The sequence below is a fragment of the Oncorhynchus keta genome, chromosome 21, assembly GCF_023373465.1.
Source record: "Oncorhynchus keta strain PuntledgeMale-10-30-2019 chromosome 21, Oket_V2, whole genome shotgun sequence".
NCBI classification, from domain to species: domain Eukaryota; kingdom Metazoa; phylum Chordata; class Actinopteri; order Salmoniformes; family Salmonidae; genus Oncorhynchus; species Oncorhynchus keta.
The window spans coordinates 4,869,260-4,887,084 of NC_068441.1; the positions used below are offsets into that span (position 1 = coordinate 4,869,260).

Consider the following 17,825-nt stretch of genomic DNA (forward strand, 5'->3'; position numbering starts at 1 on the left):
ATGCGCACAAGCTTGTGTGTGTGACCCCCAAATATTCTGGGCCTAATCATAGAATGACATATAGAACCCCTATTAATTCAATAGGATCTCTATTGGCGTAGTCGTAAAGATCTGTCATATAACTTATAAAATGTATTACCTTTCATTTAGGGATAAACACAACCAGTTTTAATCTGACTGTTAAACAATCACTTCAAAGGGCTCCTTTACTAGGCTACCTGTGCACGTTCATCCACTAGCAACATATTTCCAGCCTCCAAACAGTAGTGAATGGAAAGGGACATCTGTTACACAGAAAAGTGTAATGACATTTGGCGAATGTCATTAGGGCAGAATGTATGCGTCAATTGCTGTCCGTGCGCGTCTCAGTGTCGGCCCCTCATCTCTGTCTTGACAAAATGTCAGTGTTCTCGTCGAACGACATCACATTTTGGAGCGTAGGTTCTCTCACCCTTTGTCAAGTTCTTTTTTCATGCAGTAATGATAAAAAGTGGTGTAATAGCCTAGTTTTCTTTTAATTATTGTGATAGGCTAATGTTTTACCAGTATGGCGTACCGCCACTATTTATTTTGCTGGGACACCGCACCAGACCGTACCGCCTTACTTTCACCCCCGCTTATAGTACATTGAGCTTGCTGATATTCCAGCTATGAGACATGACAGAAATGGGGATTGTTTATTGAATATAGTCATTGGGTATGCTTAATTGATTGCGCATTAGAGCCTACCCATTCCATACTGCATGGCCAGGGGGGATCGTAAGATGGGTCCTAGCTGCTGAGGGTCTCCAGCCAATACCAGCTGGCCCTCCTCTGGATGGAGCAGGCCTGTGGATACAAGAGGCAGCCATTGGCTACTGGATAGTAGCAAGCCAATATGGTCATGTTCACTAGGGCCAAAACGGGATGAAGCATTTTGAAATATAGTGAAATAGAGGAGGTGCAACAGGAGTTTATCCAATACGATGACAGATTTTTGTTATCTGTTACAGAACGTTTTGCTGAGTTGTTCCCTACTGACCGCAAGCCAGGCCTATGGTGTATAATCTAATATAGGGCTCACACATTGAACAGAGCCCTCCCTGGTATTATCTATCTCACCTGCGATCCCAATGATGCTCTCTGGCTCCACTGCTTGACCCGACTCATCTATGAATACATGGGTGAAGTGACCGACTGGGATGCCGCCGGACACAAGCCTAGGAAAGGAACACCAACACACAGTGGTTAACCTCTTGAACCTATGGGGGCGCTGTGTCATTATTGGATAAAAAGACGTGCCCGTTTTAAGCGCAATATTTTGTCACGAAAAGATGCTCGACTATGCATGGAATTGACAGCCTTGGAAAGACACAACTGACGTCTCCAAAACTGCAAAGATATTATCTGTGCGTGCCCCAGAACTAATGCAACAGGCGAAACCAAGATGAAGTTTCATACAGGAAATGCCCCGGATTCTGAAGGCGCTGTGTTCCAATGTCTCCTTATATGGCTGTGAATGCGCCAGGAATGAGCCTGCGCTCTCTGTCTATTCCCCGAGGTGTCTGCAGCATTGTGACGTGTTTGTAGGCATATCATTGGAAGATTGACCATAAGAGACTACATTTACCTGGTGTCCCGCCCGGTGTCCTGTGTGCGTAATCTGTAGGTCCATGTGCGTTCCATTTCTTCAGAATTGAAAGTAAACTGCCACGATGGATTTTATCGTCGATAGATATGTGAAAAACACCTTGAGGATTGATTCTAAACATCGTTTGCCATGTTTCTGTCGATATTATGGAGTTAATTTGGGAAAAAAATCGCGTTTTAATGACTTTTTTTTCCCTTAACCAAACGTGATGAACAAAACGGAGCGATTAGTCGACACAAATAATATTTTTTGTAAAAACGGAACATTTGCTATCTAACAAAGTCTCCTCATTGAAAACATCTGAAGTTCTTCAAAGGTAAATTATTTTATTTGAATGCTTTTATGGTTTTTGTGGAAAATGTTGCATGCTGAATGCTAACGCTAAATGGTACGTTAGCCATCAATACTGTTACACAAATGCTTGTTTTGCAATGGTTGAGAAGCATATTTTGAAAATCTGAGATGACAGTGTTGTTAACAAAAGGCTAAGCTTGAGAGCAAATAGATTAATTTAATTTCATTTGCGATTTTCATGAATAGTTAACGTTGTGTTATGCTAATGAGCTTGCTGATAGATTTACACAATCCTGGATACAGGTTTTTTTTCGTAGCTAAACGTGATGCAGAAAACGGAGCGATTTGTCCTAAACAAATAATCTTTCAGGAAAAACTGAACATTTGCTATCTGAGAGTCTCCTCATTGAAAACATCTGAAGTTCTTCAAAGGTAAATGATTTTATTTGAATGCTTTTATGGTTTTTGTGGAAAATGTTGTATGCTGAATGCTGACGCTAAATGGTACGTTAGCCATCAATACTGTTACACAAATGCTTGTTTTGCAATGGTTGAGAATCATATTTTGAAAATCTGAGATGACAGTGTTGTTAACAAAGGCTAAACTTGAGAACAAATAGATTAATTTCATTTCTTTTGCGATTTTCATGAATAGTTAACGTTGTGTTATGCTAATGAGCTTGCGGATAGATTTACACAATCCTGGATACAGGTTTTTTTTCTTAGCTAAACGTGCCGCAGAAAACAGAGCAATTTGTCCTAAACAAATAATCTTTCAGGAAAAACTGAACATTTGCTATCTGAGAGTCTCCTCATTGAAAACATCTGAAGTTATTCAAAGGTAAATGATTTTATTTGAATGCTTTTCTGTTTTTTTGTGTAAATGTTGCCTGCTGAATGCTAACGCTAAATGCTACGCTAAATACTACGTTAGCCATCAATACTGTTACACAAATGCAAATGCTTGTTTTGCAATGGTTGAGAAGCATATTTTGAAAATCTGAGATGACAGTGTTGTTAACAAAAGGCTAAGCTTGAGAGCAAATAGATTCATTTCATTTCATTTGCGATTTTCATGAATAGTTAACGTTGCGTTATGGTAATGAGCTTGAGGCTGTAGTCACGATACCGGATCCGGGATGGCTCGACGCAAGAAGTTAAACAGAGAGACTTCATCAGGAAAAATGATATATTTTGTGTAAAACTGTAATAATTTGTAAGCACAATGTAACAACGTTAGTAATTACACACTGCAAATCGGTTCTTACAGCAGTATAAAACCATTCAGCCTTCCTACTGTAAAAATGAGCCGTACCGTCCTGCTGTCACCAGTGTGGTGATGATGACCTTGTAGCCCATCAAAACCTCCTTTGTGGGAAACACAAAGCTGTCCTGGCTCGCATCCCAGTTACAATGTTTCTGGAATGCCGAAGAACATGGAGAGGGAGAGTCATTGGAAAGGACACACAGTGAAATGTCAGTGAGTATAAAAATCTGTTGAGACTTGTATTCTCAATGTATTTTATTTGTTTAACCTTTTATCACCATGCAAGTGGCCTACAACCTCATGTAATATGTGTGAACCTCACCAGGAGGTTTTGGGGCACCGTGCTGAGGGGTCTGCTGCTGGCATAGAGACGGTAGACACAGTGAGGGTCCATGTGACCCAGCAGCCTCTCACACAACAGGTCTGATGCACTGTTAGATGGGGCACATGCCAGAATGTGGCACAGAGGATCCACTCTGTTCAGCTGAAAACACAGGCATAACGTTTAACACTAGAACCGCCAAGTTGGTCAATCTGACCGTTTTAAAACTTTGTAATTTCAATAAAAACCTTGAACACACCTGTCCCTGACTTTTCCTAAATATGTGTATATTACACTGTAGCAGTACTTTGAGAAAACTAAACTCTGCAAAAAAAGAAACGTCCCTTTTTCAGGACCCTGTTTTTCAAAGATAATTCGTAAAAATCCAAATAACTTCACAGATTTAAAGGGATTAAACACTGTTTCCCATGCTTGTTCAATGAACCATAAACAATTAATGAACATGCACCTGTGGAACAGTCATTAAGACACTAACAGCTTACAGACAGTAGGCAATTAAGGTCACAGTTATGAAAACTTAGGACAGTAAAGAGGCCTTTCTACTGACTCTGAAAAACACTAAAAGAGAGATGCCCAGAGTCCCTGCTCATCTGTGTGAACGTGCCTTAGGCATGCTGCAAGGAGACATGAGGACTACAGATGTGGCCAGGGTAATAAATTGAAATGTCCGTACTGTGAGACGCCTAAGACAATGTTACAGGGAGACACGAGACAGCTGATCGTCCTCGCAGTGGCAGACCACGTGTAACAACACCTGCACAGGATCGGTACATCCGAACATCACACCTGCGGTACAGGTACATGATGGCAACAACAACTGCCTGAGTTACACCAGGAACTCACAATCCCTCCATCAGTGCTCAGACTGTCCGTAATAGGCTGAGAGAGGCTGGACTGAGGGCTTGTAGGCCTGTTGTAAAGCAGGTCCTCACCAGACATCACCGGCAACAACGTCATCTATGGGCACAAACCCACCGTCGCTGGCCCAGACAGGACTGGCAAAAAGAGTTGCGGTTGTGTCTCACCAGGGGTGATGGTCAGATTTGGTTTTATCGTCAAAGGAATGAGTGCTACACCGAGGCCTCTACTCTGGAGCGGGATTGACTTGGAGGTGGAGGGTCCGTCATGGTCTGGGGCGGTGTGTCACAGCATCATCAGACTGTGCTTGTTGTCATTGCAGGCAATCTCAAGGAACTTGAAACTTTCGACCCTCTGCACTACAGCCACGTCAATGTGAATGGGGGCGTGTTCGGCCCTCCTTTTCCTATAATCCATGATCATCTCCTTTATCTTGCTCACGTTGAGGGAGAGGTTGTTGTCCTGGCACCACACTGCCAGGTGTCTGACCTCCTCCCTATAGGCTGTCTCATCGTTTTCTGTGATCAGGTCTCCCACCGTTGTGTCATCAGCAAACTTAATGATGGTGTTGGAGTTGTGCTTGGCCACACAGTTGTGGGTGAACAGGGAGTACAGGGGGGACTAAGAACGCACCCCTGAGGGTGTTGAGGATGAGCGTGGCCGATGTGTTGTTGCCTACCTCACATAGGTGTTCCTTTTGTCCAGGTGGGAAAGGGCAGTGTGGAGTGTAATTGAAATTGGGTCATGTGTGGGGCGGTATGCGAATTGGAGTGGGTCTAGGGTTTCCGGGATGATGGTTTTGATGTGAGCCATGACCAGCCTTTCAAAGCACTCCATGGCTACTGACGTGAGTGCTACAGGGCGGTAGTCATTTAGGCAGGTTACCTTCGCTTTCTTAGGCACAGGGACTATGGTGGTCTGCTTGAAACATGTAGGTTTTACAGACTCGGTCAGGGAGAGGTTGAAAATGACAGTGTAGACACTTGCCAGTTGGCTCGCGCATGCTCTGAGTACACATCCTTCTGGCCCCGCATCCTTGTGAATGTTGACCTGTTTAAAGGTCTTGCTCCTGAGTGTTGCAGTGGTCTAAGGCACTGCATCTCAGTGCCCTGGGGAGTCACTACAGACACCCTGGTCTGATTCCAGGCTGTATCACAACTGGCCGTGATTGTGAGTCCCATAGGTCGGCGCACAATTGGCACAGCATCGTCCGGGTTTGGCCGTAATTGTAAATAAGAATTTGTTCTTAACTGACTTGCCTAGTTAAATAAAGGTTTAAAAAAAACAGGCTACAGAGAGCATGATCACACAGTCGTCCAGAACAGCTGGTGCTCTCATGCATGCTTCAATGTTGCTTGCCTCAATGCGAGTATAAAAGGCATTTAGCCCTTCTGGTAGGCTTGCGTCACTGGGCAGCTCGCAGCTGGCTTTCCCTTTGTAGTCCGTAATAGTTTTCAAGCCCTGCCACATCCGACAAGTGTCAGAGTCGGTGTAGCAGGACTCAATATTACTCCTGTATAGACGCTTTTCCTCTTTGATGGTTCGTCTGAGGGCATAGCAGGATTTCTTGCTTGATTATTCCTGCTCCTTGAAAGCGGCAGCTCTAGCCTTTAGCTCGGTGCAGATGTTGCCTGTAATCAATGTCTTCTGGTTGGGATATGTACGTATGGTCACTGTGGGGACGACATTGTCGATGCACTTATTGATGAAGCCGGTGACTGAGGTGGTATACTCCTCAATGCCATTGGATGAATACCGGAACATGTTCCAGTCTGTGCTAGCAAAACAGTTCTGTAGCGTAGCATCCGTGTCATCTGACCACCCCCACCCCTCGTCTTACCGGACGTAGCCATTCTGTCCTGCTGATGCACCGAAATCCCAGCCAACTGTATATTATCCATGTCGTCTTTTAGCCACGACTCGGTGAAACAAAATATATTACCGTTTTTAATGTCCCGTTGGTAGGATAGTCTCAAACGGAGCTCATCCTGTTTATTCTCCAGTGATTGCAAGCTGTGCAATATAACAGATGGTAGAGGCAGGTTTCACACTCATCGACAAATTCTCACAAGGCCCTCTGATCTGCAACCTCTGTATCTCCTTATTTTCTTCATGTGAATGACAGGGATTTGGGCCCTGTCTGGTAGCAACATTATCTTCTTTGATCAGAATCATAAAAAAAAAATCTTTGTCCAGTTCGAGGTGAGTGTTCACTGTTCTGATATCCAGAAGCTCTGTTCGGTCATAAGAGACGGTAGAATCAACATTATATACAAAATAAGTTACAAACAATGTGAGAAAACCCCCCACAAAATAACACAATTGGTTAGGAGGCCGTAAAACGGCAGCCTTCCCTCCAGCGCCATTCTTTAAAAATGTACATGTAGCAGACATCACATGCTTATAATTCCCTGCCCTACCACACAGTCAACACTGAGTATATCAAACATTAGGAACACCTTCCTAATATTGAGTTGCACTCCCCCCTTTTGCCCTCAGAACAGCCTCAATTTGTTGGGGCATGGACTCTACAAGGTGTCGAAAGCATTCCATAGGGATTCTGGTCCAGTTTGACTCCCACAGTTGTGCCAAATTGGCTGGATGTCCTTTGGATAGTGGACCATTCTTGATACACAGGGTAAACTGTTGAATGTGAAAAGCCAAGCAGCGTTGCAGTTCTTGACACAAACCGATGCGCCTGGCACCTACTACCATACCCTGTTCAAAGGCACTTAAATGTTTTGCCTTACCCATTCACCCTCAATAAGGGATCATAGCTTTCACCTGGATTCACTTGGTCAGTCTACATCATGGAAAGAGCAGGTGTTCTTAATGTTTTGTATATTCAGTGTATATTTTACAGTACAAATATAATGGAATTTAACAGAATAAAATATAAATTATGTTTTTCAAATGGCTATCGCTGATTGTCGCCAGTAACTCGCATGCGGAGCCACGATAATTATAGGAAATAGTTGTTTTGAAAAAGAGCCCATCAACAACAACAAAAATTGAGAGCTTATTGGCAAAACCAGGTTAATTAGAAACCTTACAATCTGCTCTTTCCAATAGGGTATAGCAAATCAAAACCTCTATAATACATGGACCTTTGTAGGATGATTTGACCCATCAGACCCATCAGTCAATTGAATTTTGTCTTTATGCTACATCTATTATTATACTGCACATGAGAACATTTTTCAATATAGTTTAGGTGTAGTTTGGATGGACCATTAGCTGGGCAGGCGACTCTTGTCTTACAGTCAGATAATACACTATTGTCTTATTTTAGTATTTACAGTCTATGCGCTTCTGGATCAATAAATACATTTTCAGACTTATTACAATTTACATTTAGTGTCTTGAGGTTTCTTATGGCATATTTTAGCATAGTAAATGCATTCGTTTTGCAATTGATAATGTGTTATGGAATATTTACGCAATTGAAAGATCAACAGTCAGAATGAATTCCAGCACCGCGAGTTTAAGACATGTTTTGCGGGGGGTGTACATATTGTTTTTATGTAGTGCTATGTTATGCTATTTACATATAATGTTATATAGAATATAGAATATGAGCACTCCACTGCCCCATCAAAGCGAGTGAAGACGAAATGGTACATCAAATATTAAGACACATCATAGAACATGTATGCAATATGTCATACTTTATTTTTGTGTGATGGGGGTGTTTATACCTGGTTCATGGCTTCAACTAGAGTGATAGTCTTGCCGGTTCCTGGAGGTCCAAACACCAGGTAAGGAGCAGGCTTGGAGGCCCCAGACACGATGCACTGGATGGCTGCATGTTGTTCCGGGTTGTTCTCCAGCTGACGATTAAACATGCTGGAGAAATGTGGAGGAAACATTGGACCATTGTTACTACAATGTCATATCATATGTGTCAACTTGTATTCTCCAATCAAAAATATGTTTGAAAAGAAGATGCTGGAGACAGGAGGAGATAACGATCACTTAGATCACATGCCAGGCTTATCTGCTGTCATCAACTGTTTCCACTCAAACTGTTTGATCCGGAATAGGAAAATATGTTTTTGCATGTCAAGTACACACTGAAACCGAAGAAATGGAGCCACTGAACTACGAGAAGGTATGTGATGTAGAAACTAGATATGGGCCCCGCCAACTAGACACAGACAGAGCTGCCAGTTGGATCCTTTATTTGAATAAAACTCCTTGGGGAAATGTCTTGCTATCTTGTGATAAGCGTGGGACTTTTTAGGCTAACAAAAGGCAGACCATCTAGATTTCAAACTCATTAATGAGGTCTAGTCACTGACATGAAACCGAGAGGCCGGAAGGGAACAAAATTAGAAATATGAGAGGAGCCATTCACAATCTACGTTTTGAAATGTCATGGCGACACTCCTTACAAAATGGCATTATATAATGGGAATCACACCAACGCTTCTGTCTGTGACCTTCCTCTGAGAGAGATATTCATTCCTTCACTTACAGTTTGTCATTTGGTATGAAATGTCATTGAAACACTTTAGATGAAGTTGCTCTCGTACTTGTGTAGTGACACTGTAATTACCGCAGATACATCATAGTAATTGGTTTGTGATTCCATACTAATAAGAGTTGAACGGTTCTTGCGATTACATGAGTGTATAATGACACAACCATCTACCCACAACAACAGAGCAAAGCCAGTCTGAGTGCTTTGCTATTGGCTGGAAGGGGGGAATCCAGACCTGAGTTTGGGCATGTGGGTAGTCTGGACTCCAGACCCCGATGGGAAGAGCACCTCGTCCATCTGGTGCTTCTCTGCCAGGTCCACCGCCCGGTGCTGCAGCTTCAAGGGGAAACGGTTGATGGTGAACTCCACGTCAAACCTTGTGTTACTGATGAAGCTCTGCACCAGCCTGAGAGGAAGGGAGGGGGTTGGAAAGTATCCTACAGATGGCCATTGCATTGTAACATTATGGGTGGTCTCTCTCTTACCTCTTTGAGAAGCCCAGCTTGACTCTTTCTAGCTCCACTCTATGAACGTAGCCTGTATACACTGTGATGGGTTGGACCTTGTCCTCAGACTTGGCCACTTTCAGGCAGTCTCCCCTAAGGACAGACGGCCTATTCTCTGCCACACCCGGGACCTGGTGAATATCATGGAGAAAGACACTCATCATACTTATGGTTAGAGTGATATTTAGAGTCAGTGATCGTACCCATTCATTTGGGGTTGAGTTATATCACTGGATCTAAACAAAACAGAGCACGAGATGGGAAATCATTACACAACTTTGAGGTAAAAAAAAAAAAAAAAGACTGTCAATTTAGTTCAGGAATGAACTATCACTTTAAGTCATCATTGTCCTCTCTGATAATTGTCCTCTCTCTCTCTCTCTCCACACCTGCATTGCTTGCTGTTTGGGGTTTTAGGCTGGGTTTCTGTATAGCACTTTGTGACATCAGCTGATGTAAGAAGGGCTTTATAAATAAATGTGATTGATTGATTGACAACTGCAGGCATACAGTACATTATGGCCTTTTGCCTTTTCTTACTTGTAGAACCAGGAGTCTTCTGTTGTCCCTGTCCTGAGTCATGGTTTGGTGATGGAGGTCATATTTCTTGATGTCCACCTCCATCTGGATCTCCTCCAGGTGCAGCAGGAGGTGGAAGCGATGGTGGTAGTTCCTCATCTTCAGGGGGCATTTAAGGAGGTTTCTGGGAAGAACATAGACAGAGACAAGACATAATTGTCAATGAGAATGACCTTCAAGTACAGGAGCTATCAGTCTGGGGAGGATGGGGTCAGTTATTGATCCCAGCAGGCAGGCAGGCAGCACACTGACCTCACCGATGAGAGCTTCTGTCTGGCTGTAGGTGAGAGGTACTCAGAGTCCTCCAGTCTCTGTTTAGCCAGGTCCTTCAGATAAAAGGGATACTTATAGTCTCTGAGTTTCACTAGCATTTTCAGAGGCTGGACAACAGATCTGCAGTGACAAATGAGAACGATGAAATGCAACGTTTGACTATAAGGAATATCATTATCAAGCCACATAAACAATGTGAAAATAAAGCTCATTAGAATTAGAACAAAGTATATACAGTATATGACTATTAATGAAAATGGGTAAACAAATGGGTAAACATCACTTTTGTCTTACTGTACCTTTCAGGGGGCTCTCCCTCAACTATCACCGTGTCCACAGGCTTGTATGGCGCCACTTGACAAGGCTTGAAGGGAGCGAAAGGCCCCAGCTCCACAGCTAAGTGAGTCCTGGCTGATGCCTCCATCTCCCTCACTATGCAGAAGGGCTTAGAGGAGCCTGGAGGGTTTGACTCCGTGCAGAACTCAAAGTACATGGTGGCAGGGAAATGGCCATAATGATGCAGCCAATAGTGAACCTCTACATCATAGCTTTCCCCTGTGAAAAACAACACATCACATACACTGGGGGTAAAAAAGTTTTTGATCCCCTGCTGATTTTGTACGTTTACCCCTGACAAAGAAATGATCAGCCTATAATTTTAATGGTAGGTTTATTTGAACAGTGAGAGACAGAATAACAACAATAAAATCCAAAAAGCATGTCAACAATGTTAAAAATGTATTTACATTTTACTGAGGGAAATACGTATTTGACCCCCTCTCAATCAGAAAGATTTCTGGCTCCCAGGTGTCTTTTATGCAGGTAACAAGCTGAGATTAGGAGCACACTCTTAAAGGGAGTGCTTCTAATCTCAGCTTGTTACCTGTATTAAAGACACCTGTCCACAGAAGCAATCAATCAATCAGATTCCAAACTCTCCACCATGGCCAAGACCAAAGAGCTCTCCAAGGATGTCAGGGACAAGATTGTAGACCTATACAAGGCTGGAATGGGCTACAAGACCATCGCCAAGCAGCTAGGTGAGAAGGTGACAACAATTGGTATGATTTTTGGAAATGGAAGAAACACAAAAGAACTGTCAATCTCCCTCGGCCTGGGGCTCCATGCATGATCTCACCTTGTGGAGTTGCAATGATCATGAGAATGGTGAGGAATCAGCCCAGAACTACACGGGAGGATCTTGTCAATGATCTCAAGGCAGCTGGAACCATAGTCACCAAGAAAACAATTGGTAACACACTACGCCGTGAAGGACTGAAATCTTGCAGCGCCCGCAAGATCCCCCTGCTCAGGAAAGCACATATACATGCCTGTCTGAAGTTTGCCAATGATCATCTGAATGATTGAGGGCAACTGGGTGAAAGTGTTGTGGTCAGATGAGACCAAAATGGAGCTCTTTGGCATCAACTCAACTCGCCTTGTTTGGAGGAGGAGGAATGCTGACTATGACCCCAAGAACACCACCCCCTCCGTCAAACATTATGCTTTGGGGGTGTTTGACTGCTAAGGGGACAGGACAACTTCCCCGCATGGACGGGGCCATGTACCGTCAAATCTTGGGTGAGAACCTCCTTCCCTCAGCCAGGGCATTGAAAATGGGTCGTGGATGGGTATTCCAGCATGACAATGACCCAAAACACACGGCCAAGGCAACAAAGGAGTGGCTCAAGAAGACGCACATTAAGGTCCTGGAGTGGCCTAGCCAGTCTCCAGACCTTAATCCCATAGAAAATCTGTGGAGGGAGCTGAAGGTTCGAGTTGCCAAACGTCAGCCTCGAAACCTTAATGACTTGGTGAAGATCTGCAAAGAGGAGTGGGACAAAATCGCTCCTGAGATGTGTGCAAACCTGGTGGCCAACTACAAGAAACGTCTGACCTATGTGATTGCCAACAAGGGTTTTGCCACCAAATACTAAGTCATGTTTTGCAGAGGGGTCAAATACTTATTTCCCTCATTAAAATGCAAATAAATTTATAACATTTTTGACATGCGTTTTTCTGGATTTTTTTGTTGTTATTCTGTCTCTCACTGTTCAAATAAACCTACCATTAAAATTATAGACGGATCATTTCTTTGTCAGTGGGCAAACGTACAAAATCAGCAGGGGATCAAATATTTTTTTCCCTCACTGTACCCAGGCAGGGTTTAATAGAGAGGGTGTGAGGGCAAACTCACTAGAAGTTTGTTTATTTTAAGGTGTTCATTTGTTTGCAAAGCCTAATAAATTCAGACAAATTTGACAGTGCATTGAGACAGATGGTGCTCGACTTTTTCTCACCTGGACATAGGAAGAGCGGACAGGCCCGAGTCACTCTTCTCTCGTCCATCAGTGTAAAACAGCAGATCCTGTGCAGAGCTGTGTAATAGGTGAAATACACACAGCTCGCTCCGTTGTTAGAAATATAGAACTTGACTGCAAACGTTTCCTGCAGGCGCTCCACGCTGAACGTGATTTTACCATTGGTCATCTCAGGATCTGAAGTGATCTCAATGCCGCCCTTGTCAGAGGTCAACTCTGCCCTGAGAGAGAGAGAGAGAGAGAGAGAGAGAGAGAGAAGGACATACCAGTCAAACCACAGAAGATCATCATCTACATGATCCCCATACAATCTAGATAGGACATGGATCAACTGCTGCAACTAATCGAATGGCTATCTTGTTGTCACATCTGACTGGTCACTAACCAGTCGTATACAGTAGGAGCTCACACAATATCTCACCTGTTCACCTTTAGGCTTTGGAGGATTTCTTTAGCGAGCCTCTTCTTGGGTGTCAACACAGTGTCGACAGGGGTAGCGGAAGAGGATGTGAGAGGAGAGAAAGGCTCTGGGGCTCCTCCATTTTCCTGAGGTGTGATATTGTCCTGTTGTTGACGTACTGAAGGTCTCCTCCACTGGTCACAGTAGTACACTCGGACCTGTCATACCAGAGACCAGGAAGAAGATATTGTCTAGGGCGGTGGTTCCCAAACCTTTAATTGTCCAGTACCCCTTCAAACATTCAACCTCCAGCTGCGTACCCCTCTAGCACCAGAGTCGCAGTCTTAAATTATTTTCCACAGTCTGTGCCTGTATTCGGTTTTCATGCTAGTGAGGGCTGAGAATCCACTCTCACATACTGTAGGTATGTGGCTGCAAAGGGCATCAGTGTCTTAACAGCTCGATTAGCCAAGGCAGGATACTCTGAGCACAGCCCAATCCAGAAATCTAGCAGTGGCTTCTGATTTAATTACATTTTCTCAGAACCACTTGTTGCAATTTCGATGAGACTCTCTTGTCGGTAAGGCATGCAACAAAAGGGATAAGGAATCCAGTTTGTGTCATCCGTTTCGGGAAAGTACCTGTGTAATTGCGCACCCAACTCACTCAGGTGCTTTGCTATATCACATCTGACATTGTCCTTAAGCTTGAGGTAATTTACACACAAAAAAGTCATACAATGATGGAAAGACCTGTGTGTTGTCCTTGTTAATGCAGACAGAGAAGATCTCCAACTTCTTAATCATAGCCTCAATTCTGTCCCACACATTGAATGTAGTTGCGGAGAGTCCCTGTAATCCTAGATTCAGATCATTCAGGCGAGAAAAAAACATCACCCAGACAGGCCAGTCATATGAGAAACTCCTCATCATGCCAGCTGTCAGACAAGTGAAAATTATGGTCAGTAAAGAAAACTTTAAGCTTGTCTCTAAATTCAAAAAAACGTGTCAATACTTTGTCCCTTGGTAACCAGCGCACTTCTAAGTATGTTGTAAAAGCGTTACACGGTAAATGCCCATATCATTGCATAGTTCAGAAAATACACAAGAGTTCAGGGGCCTTGTTTTAACAAAGTTAACCATTTTCACTGTAGTGTCCAAAACGTATTTTAAGCTGTCCGGCATTACCTTGGCAGCAAGAGCCTCTCGGTGGATACTGCAGTGCACCCAAGTGGCGTCGGGACCAACTGCTTGCACGCGCGTTACCACTCCACTATGTCTCCCTATCATGGCTTTTGTGCCATCAGTACAGATACCAACACATCTAGACCACCAAAGTCCACTTGATGTCACAAAGCTGTCCAGTACTTTAAACATATCCTCTCCTGTTGTCCTGGTTTCCAGTAGTTTGCAGAAGAGCATCTCTTCCTTAATTGACCACCCATAAACGTAACGGACATATACCAGGAGCTGTGCCAGGCCCGCCACGTCTGTTGACTCATCCAGCTGTAACGCATATAATTCAGTGGCTTGTATGCGAAGCAGTAATTGTTTCAAAACAACTCCTGTCATGTCGCTTATGCGTCGTGAAACAGTGCTATTTGATGAAGGCATTGTCTGTATAACTTTTTGGCCTTTTCCCCCAGCATTGTCCGCATTGTCCCAGCCATATCCACCGCAGCCGGAATAATTAAGTCCTCCACAAGAGTATGGGGCTTGCCTGTCCTAGCCACTCAGTAGCTCACCATATAAGATGCTTCTAGCCCCTTCTAATTAATGGTATCTGTTGCTTTTATATACGTCTTGCTACGCGAAAGTCGTCTTAACTCTCGCTCATAAAACTCCCATGGCTTATTTTTCAAATCGGCATGCTTTGTTTCTAAAAGTCTTCGCAAGAGTGAAGGTTTCATCGAGTTGTGCGATAGTACTTTTGCACTGTGGCTGAGGAAAGGCACAACTACCAATATAAGTGAACCCCATATCAATGTAGTTCTCATCATATTAGCACCTCTTCGATGGTCCAACGTCCCTGTCTGTAGTTTGGTGCTTTCCCGGGTAGGGTAAGAGGGCAGTAAGCTCATTGACTGCATCAGATTCACAACTGTCAGTGTCCATGCTAGTTGGGATAACTGTAGAATTACTGATGCTAGCATTGGATGTGCTCGTGGAAGCAGAACAACTTGTGTCGTCGACAGGTGCAGGTACTACCAGTAAAGCTGGGATGTGTCTCTATGGCGCGGGCCTTACTTTTTTGAACCATTTATCAGCAAAAGGAATGAGCAGCAGCTACGTTTCGCTACGTACCGAGCGTTAGTGGAATTCCCGCGAGAGAGTAACGGTTAATGTGATTGGATGTTAATTTTTTGACTACGCTACCTGTATTTGACATTGTGTTGTTATTTCACTGAACACTAGATTGTAATTTTATTTTGGGCAGTTAAAACGAGGCTACTCAGGTGAGAGAGAAAAAACACATCCAAATGTATAGCCCCGTTGGAAAATATAAATTAACTGTTTGAAAATGTGTTTTTGTTCTTTTTTAATAAATGTGAATCACGTTTTTATTTGGCGTACCCCAGTTTTTGGAATACCTGGTCTAGGGCATATCCACAAGGGTGTAAAGGGGATATTGAGCTCTAATACCTGACAAGCACATAGCCCATATGCGGATCAATCATCTCTTTCACTTGTCTTCACTTTGGCCAAACATTGAGTGGTGCCTTAGTTTGAGGCTGAGCCTCACATCAAGAACATAATAACTACAGTATAATAGAGCTGATTGGGGTTGGAAAGTGCAATAAGGTATTATTACCTGGGGTTTGACATTAAAGTATAATTTCCCCTGTCGTATGCGGACTTTGTTGAATTTCAGCAGGGCATATAGAACGTTGGAAAAGTGGGGGTCTTTCATTCCTTCCCTGAAAAACAAAACCATGTAGTCATGTCAGCTGTCTGACTGAAGCATACCGTGTATTAGGTATGGCCGTCTATGACAGGTCAGGTGTCACAGTTAGTTAGCCTTTGAAAACCAATCCTTTTCATTACCTGAATTTGAATTCTAAATCGTAAATGTCACGAAGTTCTTTTCTATCCGACATAGTCGATTTCCTCTCTCCGAGGAATTCTATGAAGTCCAATCCGGATTCGAGCGAGTCCATGAGCGATGGCATGTTGCAACGTAACAACGATTGATAGTGTTTTGAATAATGATTGTATTGCAGACAGTGGAAACAAATTAAAGGTATTGGCTATGGTCAAAATGGCAACCCCCTATTCGCTTTTCGGCGCCGTGTGTTCACGTGCGCATACAGTAAATACTGTTTCAGCGTTTCAGGGACATATCTGCAAAGTGCTTACTGAGCGCAGGAACGAAAAGTAGTTTGAAACCAAACCTTCACAGAATATGAACGTGTAAATTATGTAGTGTTCATATTAAATCACATAGTACCTTTAATATTTGATACATGTTAGATTAATATACTCATGATAAAAAGAGAAGTCTTTACTTTAGCATGAATTAACGTTAGTCCTTCCCAGGGCAGTTTGTTACATAATCCCTACAATTGAAACCATTACAATGAAACTGTGTACGTGATGCAAACAATCCGGCATGGATCGCACATCACTTATTTATCTGAAACATGGATTTCTAGCTTTTGAGTTTAGTATTCCAAGAAAACCGATTGTGTTGTCCGTCAACCCTTCCCTGTTCATTGTGGTATGATTGTGTATTTCAAATTGTTTAAATCTTTTTTTTTACATAATCTAACTGGGCCTGTTTTCACCAAAACAGCACGTCAATATAAGATTATCACGCGAGTATTATGAAGGAAAGGTTATATACAGCGCCTTCGGAAAGTATTCAGACCCCTTCCCTTATTCCACTTTCTTTTTTTTCTTACTTTAGCCTTATTCTAAAATTGATCAAATCAACATTTTTACAATCAAGCTACACACAATACCCAATAATGACAAAGCAAAAAACAGGTCAAGAAATTTTGCAAGTGTATGTTTTTTTCCACAGAAATACCATATTTACATAAGTATTCAGACCCTTTGTTTGAGAATCGAAATAAATTGAGCTCAGGTGAATCCTGTTTCCATTGATCATCCTTGAGATATTTTATAACTTGGGAGTTCATCTGTGGTAAATTCAAGCGATTGGACATGATTTGGAAAGGCGCACACCTGTATATGGTCCCAAAGTTGACAGTGCACGTCAGAGCAAAAACCAAGCCATGAGGTCGAAGGAATCATCCGTAGAGCTCCAAGATGGGATTGAGTCGAGGCACAGATCTGGGGAAGGGTACCAAAACATTTCTGCAGCATTGAAGGTACCCAAGAACAGTGGCCTCCATCATTCTTAAATGGGAGAAGTTTGAACCACCAATGACCATGACTCTTCCTAGAGCTGGCCGCCCAGACAAACTGAGCATCCGGGGCAGAAGGGCCTTGGTCAGGGAGATGACCAAGAACCCGATGGTCACTGTGACAGAGCTCCAGAGTTACTCTGTGGAGATGGAAGAACCTTCCAGGTTAAGGACAACCATCTCTGCAGCACTCCACCAATCAGGCCTTTATGGTAGAGTGGCCAGACAGAAGCCAATCCTCAGTAAAAGGAACATGACAGCCAGCAACACTTGGTGTTGGCTAAAATGCACCTAAAGGACTATGACCATGGAAAACAAGATTCTCTGGTCTGATGAAACCAAGACTGAACTATTTGGCCTGAATGAAAAGCATCACATCTGGAGAAAGCCTGGAACCATCCCTATACAGTGAAGCATGGTGGCAGCATTCAGCGGTGGGGATGTTTTTCAGTGTCAGGGACTGGGAGACTAGTCAGGATTCGAGGGAAAGATGAATGGAGCA

General features: G+C 43.2%; 1 protein-coding gene across 4 annotated transcripts in view; it reads right to left on the reverse strand.

Annotated features, from left to right (window-relative positions):
- mov10a (Mov10 RISC complex RNA helicase a) overlaps positions 1-16,231 on the reverse strand; it is a 31,141-nt gene extending 14,910 nt beyond the window's left edge. The window contains exons 1-14 of one of the 4 annotated variants that reach the window (XM_035796256.2): positions 15,999-16,231; positions 15,766-15,871; positions 12,976-13,172; positions 12,534-12,775; positions 10,533-10,788; positions 10,213-10,353; positions 9,922-10,084; positions 9,361-9,512; positions 9,111-9,281; positions 8,091-8,238; positions 3,514-3,675; positions 3,240-3,343; positions 1,102-1,199; positions 730-828 (exon numbers count right to left, since the gene is read on the reverse strand). In XM_035796256.2, coding sequence (XP_035652149.1) covers positions 730-828; positions 1,102-1,199; positions 3,240-3,343; positions 3,514-3,675; positions 8,091-8,238; positions 9,111-9,281; positions 9,361-9,512; positions 9,922-10,084; positions 10,213-10,353; positions 10,533-10,788; positions 12,534-12,775; positions 12,976-13,172; positions 15,766-15,871; positions 15,999-16,123 — 2,164 coding nt within the window. In that variant the 5' untranslated portion in view covers positions 16,124-16,231. Of the gene's footprint in view, positions 1-729; positions 829-1,101; positions 1,200-3,239; positions 3,344-3,513; positions 3,676-8,090; positions 8,239-9,110; positions 9,282-9,360; positions 9,513-9,921; positions 10,085-10,212; positions 10,354-10,532; positions 10,789-12,533; positions 12,776-12,975; positions 13,173-14,141; positions 15,229-15,765; positions 15,872-15,998 lie in introns of those variants that run through there. The other 3 variants (XM_052473247.1, XM_052473248.1, XM_035796258.2) reach the window with 3 other exon arrangements.
- Between the last annotated feature and the right edge of the window lie 1,594 nt (positions 16,232-17,825).